General features: G+C 49.9%; 1 protein-coding gene across 2 annotated transcripts; it reads right to left on the bottom strand.

Moving 5' to 3' along the window:
* Window positions 1–1,022: 1,022 nt before the first annotated feature.
* Window positions 1,023–3,461, bottom strand: LOC119460885 (uncharacterized). 2 transcript variants are annotated; one of them, XM_037722000.2, is made up of 4 exons: window positions 2,201–3,461; window positions 1,860–2,138; window positions 1,551–1,799; window positions 1,023–1,268 (listed from the first exon to the last, which is right to left on the bottom strand). In XM_037722000.2, the coding sequence occupies exons 2-4, from the start codon at window positions 2,125–2,127 to the stop codon at window positions 1,108–1,110; spliced, it is 678 nt and encodes a 225-aa protein (XP_037577928.1). In that variant the 5' UTR covers window positions 2,128–2,138; window positions 2,201–3,461; the 3' UTR covers window positions 1,023–1,107. The 2 variants fall into 2 exon arrangements, with proteins under 2 accessions (XP_037577928.1, XP_037577927.1); XM_037721999.2 differs by having other exon boundaries at window positions 1,860–3,461.
* Window positions 3,462–6,534: the final 3,073 nt, after the last annotated feature.

The raw sequence follows: 6,534 nt of genomic DNA, 5'->3' as shown, positions 1-6,534 counted from the left end.
TAATGCTGGCTGGTATGACGTAATTAAGTCGCGAGTATTAGTGGAGTCCAAATCCGCGCCCAAACAATAACTTTCTTGGAGTGTTAGACCTCGAAGGTTTTGCATTTGCGGGCGGCAGGAGCCCGAAACACATCATTGCGGCTATGTTTTCGGCATCACCTAACGGCGTTACCAGAAACCATGTGTCGCCCATTGCAGCATTCCCGATAGCTGTCACGACCAAATGACACGTTTTGCTTCAAAGCCTCCGCTAACAAAGTGCTCTCCGAGACCATGACGCGCTCACTGATGCGCCTTACAGATGGTCTTCGCTGTCCCGTCCGGCAAGCTACCACCATACGCTGCCACTTCACTGCATGGCGCTTTGCGGCCTTCCCTTGGCGCGAGCTGCAGGACTTATCCTTACAATAAAGAAGCCGTCAATACGATAACGCCAGCTTTCCGACAGAACGCACGTAAACAGCGCCTTTTGATCGAATATAAACCTGCCGTTGAAAGGTTAAAGTAGTTGAAGTCTTTCGGACCCGACATCGACAGGCGTGGTCAACAAGCTCACCCTGTACCGCCCGCGTAGCTAAGCTGGAAACTAGTGCAGGTAGTTCACTTTCAACTCTTTCTTTTCCACTTACGTTTTTTTTATTATTTATGGGGATTTACATGCCGAAACCACGATCTGGTTACGAGACACGCCGTAGTAGGGGACTCCGGATTCATTTTGACCACCTGGGCCTCCTTAACCTGCCCCTAAGTACACTTCACAACATATTGCGGCAGTTTACGCATAACTAAGTGCCGACTGATTGCACTGTTTCCTTACCAGCAAAGGAGTATTCTGCACGTAGAGTGGGAGCTTCCATGACATCAATATTTGCGTCACGACTAATTTGCCTGCCACAGGCATCAGCAGGGTAGAGTTGCTATTGCATGCAACAACGGAGTCAATACAATGCGCCCAAGCCAGCTGACGCCAGCTAGCACTTAGAGCATCGACAGGAACTAGACAGTAGGCTAATCTTTTAAAAAGTACGCTTATTTTTATTCTGGCATTGCCATGTGCGTTGTGCGGCAGCTCCCCGCTGGTAGGGGAACTTCCACTGCGAAGAGAAGTCAGCAGCCGCCTGAAGAGCACGATGTGGTAGCCGAGGTCGGTGGTAGCCAGGGAAGCTCAGACAGATGGTATGACGACAGCACGAAGCCAGTCACAGCAGCAGCATGAGGCAGCAGAACCGGCAGCACATGGGAAACGGCGCCCGCAAAAGCCGTGGGATCTGCGACGACATCAGGGGAACAAAAATCGTTAATGGAAACACTATCACAATAACCGAAACGCGAACAGAAATCGAATCGCGCAACACCCGTTATATGCGGAATCACATGCGAGTGCGATAAGCAATGTTGCACCGCAGCCGGTTTCCACGCCCGATTCTACACTGGAATATCGTAATGAAGCCTGAATGAGGCCTGTCACAAATTCAGGTGAATCGGAAAACGTAATGATAACGTCCAGTCGCAGACGACTTGTTCGCAGTGATGCTGATAAATATACGTACATGGAAATGTGATGGCCGAGCCCGATGGTGGCGGCGCAGCAGTGCGGACCAGAGCCCATGGCCGAGAAGGATTTCTGGAACGGGCACACGGGACGAGGAAGAACCGCTTCCACCGAGACGTCCGAACACGAGGTGACAGCGAAGCTCGTCGGCAAAGGTGACTGCAAGGCTCCTCGACAAGGGCACGTGTAGTCGAGCCAGGAGCACCGTGGTCCGAGCGCCCATACAGGACCCTAAACGTACGCGCAACTGCGATGTCCGAAACAAAAAAATAAAGTTAAAGCGTAAGCAAAGATGTGATGTACTTACCCTGATAATGCGGTGACGGTCGGGCGCGAAAAACGCTACGGAAAAAAGCAGCAAGGCTCGGGCGCTGAGCGAAAGGTCGGTGCCACGAAAAAAAGGCTTCCAAAAACCACGGCGAAGAGGCTCCCATGATAAGAAATGTTGCAGCCGTGGTCGCAGACCTGACGATGAGTCGGCACTTTCCCGCAGATGGCCGAAGAACACACTGGGTCATGGAAGTCGCACGGCACGGCGGTGCGCAGTTTCCAGGATGTTGCTGCGAGGCGCACATGGGCTTTGGATCTGCAATGAGCGGAAGAACCGGTTAAGCAAGACAATAAGTAATAAAGGCATGATGTACTCACTTGGAAACGCAGCGGTTTAGCTGAATGTCGGTGGTCCAAAAGGCGCGGCTGGGTTCTTCATAACACGCGAAAAAAAAGCGTCGTTGAAATGCGAAAGGACGGTTGGAGATCTGCAAAGAAAGAAAGTTGGCAAAGGTACCGACACACCGTGGCTGTAACCCCCGTTCTTCGGTTTCACCCGACTACCGAATTCCGAATGCCAAACTGCGCCCGGAAAGCACTTATCGTTCAAGAGCACCTGTGACGCGCGCGGGCATTCCTTGACACGATAACGTGCTCCGTTTGCAGCGGCGTTCGGAACGAGTCGCCGTCCACAACGCAAGCGTAAAAGGGGGCAACCCTATACAAGCTAGTCCTTCCTAGTGTTCGCTAAACCTGAAGCTCGTGTGCGAAGACACCCCCTCACGCTTCCGTCATGGACAGGACTCGACATGGCGACGGCTCGAGAAACATTTGACCCAACCAAGCGCAGCAATAGTCAACGCAATCTCGCTAGACGCAAACACCCACGCGGAGGTGGTTCACCTTTAGTTAACGAAGCCCGTTGTTCCGAGTCGGCTCCTTCCAAGCAGGCCCTCGGCGGTGTGGTCCTGGTGGTTTCCAAGTATCCCCGAAGAACGGCCAAATGTCCGAGCACAAGCAGACGCACACACACATGAAAGGCATAGTCCGGTCAGGTGTGAAGACGCGTTCCTGGTCCAGTTGAAGGGTCTCTCGGGCACAACACATGCACAAGTTGCAACAGTGACTCCCGGGGGCGACTGCGTTGTGCGTTTAAAAAGGCAAACTAGCCTTAATGCGCAGGCGCAGACGGCGCCGTCCGATAGTGGAATCACATGGTAGAATGTTCTAGAAGCTTCCGTCTTGATAACGAACAGAGGCGGTGCGCATGCGCCGACAGGAACGGCGCGTGACGCGGCGCTTCTGATCGGCTCGCTCCTGTCGTCAGGCTAGCTTCTCGATGACGTCGTTTGCTTGCGTGTGTGCGCTCTGTCGGGTGTATTCCAAATACGGGCATAAACAGCTATAATGTGCCGACTTTGCCAGACAGCCGCCATATCATGTTCTGTTCTCATCCTGACGTAGACCGCAAGGAAGACAGCTTGATATACCCGAAGCCTGCAAGGATGCCGCCTATTTTGCTGTCTATAGAAGCAGACGACACAGACCGGTTTGAGGTATAGGGGCTTTAGTTTGACCCACTGTGCTCTTATAAGATATTGTTTAACATTGTTGGGACGTTAAACATTGTGTGTGGGTGCTGCTTAGGAGAGAGGCATGCTGCCTTGGGAAACTCACGTTTACGTATGCGATCTGCATAACTTGTCATACAACAGAGTTCTGCGTTATCACTGGTTGTCTGCAGTGACGCCGACTAAATAGCCCCATAAAAAAAATTATGGGGTTTTACGTGCCAAAACCAGTTCTGTTAGGAGGCACGCCGTAGTGGAGGACTCCGGAAATTTGGACCACCTGGGGTTCTTTAACATGCACCTAAATCTAAGTACACGGGTGTATTCGCATTTCGCCCCCATCGAAATGCGGCCGCCGTGGCCGGGATTCGATCCCGCGACCTCGTGCTCGAGCAGCCCAACACCATAGCCACTGAGCAACCACGGCGGGTAAGTAGCCCCATAGCCTGAAATGAAGTATGAGAGGAAAAGGAGACATTTTATTTCTTTGCAAGTTTTCGGAAAACTGAAAAACTTTTCGGTTTGCTTTCGCAACAAAAAAATCGGATGTCATGGGTTCGGCGAACGATGTCCAGGCGTGCTCCAATGCGCAGTGTGACGGTGAGAAAGAGCTGCCTTTGTATAGCTGCAGGAACGAATTGAAACAAACTCGGTTAGTCTGTCGTTGGCATCGTTCGAAGCGCTTGCGATAGAACGATTGCGAAATTTTTTCTGGGTATTATGAAACTGAGCGACCACTGTCATTGCCTAGCTGACGCGTTTGGACCTCAGTAGTTCGTACTAATACGTTTAGATTAATTTCACTAGCGTTAACCAATTACTTCTTTTAATCAGCGTCGTTGTGGTGTCCGTACGCGTGAAGCCACATACCGAATGGACCGGCTGTATAGGAGGACCAATCTAGAATTGCTATGCGTCGTTGAATGTGCTGCGCTGCCAATCAACTTTTTAAAAAATTTCTGGGGTTTTACGTGCCAAAACCACGATCTGTTTACTAGGCATGCAGTAATTGGAGACTCCAGATTAATCTTGCCATCTGGGGTTCTCTAAAGTTCACCCAATGCATGGTACACGGATGCTTTTGCATTTCACCTCCATCGCCACGGCCAGGATTTGATCCCCAGACCTCTCGCCTACCAGCGCCACGCCAAAGCCACTAAGCAACCACGACGGGCGCCAGTCGACATCAGTCAGTCTTTATTTTCCTTGAAAACGCAAAGATAGAGAAGGCTGCTATAACTAAATAAATAAATATTAAAAAGAAAAAAAACTGCTACCATAAAAATGCTTCACGATCCAGAAGAATCAATAACCTTGAGGAGCTTGAACAGGGGTGCCGCTACTTCAGAAAAGGGGGATCATCTCCCGTGGGTATATGACCCCCGTCCTGGCAGTGATTTGTCAAACGTAGTTATCTGAGCGATTATGAATTTCATATTACGTCGCGCTCTAACATGGTGAAATTTTCAGCTTTCCCAATGTTATCGCACATGCCTTGACGCAGAATTTTTTCGAGCTCGCTCTTCACACCTGCGGCGAAATTCGCTGGTAGGTGGCGTCCTCTTTATGCCGTCCTCGGATTCAATAATGGAGGTGCGCGTTACTCATCCAGACAGCGTATTTGCAAACCATCACCCTTACAGTCACACTTCTGGAGCAAACAACCACCGCAGGATACTTTTAGAAGCAGGTAGAAGAATATGAAGAGAGAGATCTGATGATCAAGACCGGGAGGTTATCCGAAGAGCGGCTTCTGGCTTGTTTTCCTACACGGGGGGAGGGGTAAGGGAGGAAAGAAAGACGAAAATAATTGACGAAAAGGAAAGCAAACGCGTGAAAAAGAAAAAAAAGTCACCGCCCTAGCACTCTGTACAGATGGTTAACCAGTGAAGCTGAAACGTGCGGCCCCGGTGTTTATTTATTTATGTATTTATGTATTTATGTATTTATTTATTTATTTATTTATTTATTTATGTATTTATCTATTTATGTATTTGTTTGTTTATTCGTTCGTTCGTTCGTTCGTTCGTTCGTTCGTTCGTTCGTTCGTTCGTTCGTTCGTTCGTTCGTTCGTTCGTTCGTTCGTTCGTTCGTTCGTTCGTTCGTTCGTTCGTTCGTTCGTTCGTTCGTTCGTTCGTTCGTTCGTTCGTTCGTTCGTTCGTTCGTTCGTTCGTTCGTTCGTTCGTTCGTTCGTTCGTTCGTTCGTTCGTTCGTTCGTTCGTTCGTTCGTTCGTTCGTTCGTTCGTTCGTTCGTTCGTTCGTTCGTTCGTTCGTTCGTTCGTTCGTTCGTTCGTTCGTTCGTTCGTTCGTTCGTTCGTTCGTTCGTTCGTTCGTTCGTTCGTTCGTTCGTTCGTTCGTTCGTTCGTTCGTTCGTTCGTTCGTTCGTTCGTTCGTTCGTTCGTTCGTTCGTTCGTTCGTTCGTTCGTTCGTTCGTTCGTTCGTTCGTTCGTTCGTTCGTTCGTTCGTTCGTTCGTTCGTTCGTTCGTTCGTTCGTTCGTTCGTTCGTTCGTTCGTTCGTTCGTTCGTTCGTTCGTTCGTTCGTTCGTTCGTTCGTTCGTTCGTTCGTTCGTTCGTTCGTTCGTTCGTTCGTTCGTTCGTTCGTTCGTTCGTTCGTTCGTTCGTTCGTTCGTTCGTTCGTTCGTTCGTTCGTTCGTTCGTTCGTTCGTTCGTTCGTTCGTTCGTTCGTTCGTTCGTTCGTTCGTTCGTTCGTTCGTTCGTTCGTTCGTTCGTTCGTTCGTTCGTTCGTTCGTTCGTTCGTTCGTTCGTTCGTTCGTTCGTTCGTTCGTTCGTTCGTTCGTTCGTTCGTTCGTTCGTTCGTTCGTTCGTTCGTTCGTTCGTTCGTTCGTTCGTTCGTTCGTTCGTTCGTTCGTTCGTTCGTTCGTTCGTTCGTTCGTTCGTTCGTTCGTTCGTTCGTTCGTTCGTTCGTTCGTTCGTTCGTTCGTTCGTTCGTTCGTTCGTTCGTTCGTTCGTTCGTTCGTTCGTTCGTTCGTTCGTTCGTTCGTTCGTTCGTTCGTTCGTTCGTTCGTTCGTTCGTTCGTTCGTTCGTTCGTTCGTTCGTTCGTTCGTTCGTTCGTTCGTTCAAAATACCCCTAATTAAAGGCCCTCGCGCAGGAGGGTATTACATAGGGGGTGGTCAATACA

The sequence above is a fragment of the Dermacentor silvarum genome, chromosome 8 (genome assembly GCF_013339745.2).
Source record: "Dermacentor silvarum isolate Dsil-2018 chromosome 8, BIME_Dsil_1.4, whole genome shotgun sequence".
Lineage (NCBI taxonomy): Eukaryota > Metazoa > Arthropoda > Arachnida > Ixodida > Ixodidae > Dermacentor > Dermacentor silvarum.
The sequence above is the reverse complement of the archived record's forward strand: the minus strand, read 5'-3'. Positions and strand labels throughout refer to the sequence as shown.

What these genes read in the sequence shown, in the direction of transcription:
- LOC119460885 (XM_037721999.2), bottom strand. Translation starts at nt 2,127, where the DNA reads ATGTGCGCCTCGCAGCAACATCCTGGAAACTGCGCACCGCCGTGCCGT. An exon ending in ACCGTCACCGCATTATCAGG is followed by an intron (nt 1,800 to 1,859) that starts GTAAGTACATCA and finishes CGGACATCGCAG; the next exon opens with TTGCGCGTACGTTTAGGGTC. An exon ending in CTCGGCCATCACATTTCCAT is followed by an intron (nt 1,269 to 1,550) that starts GTACGTATATTT and finishes ATGTCGTCGCAG; the next exon opens with ATCCCACGGCTTTTGCGGGC.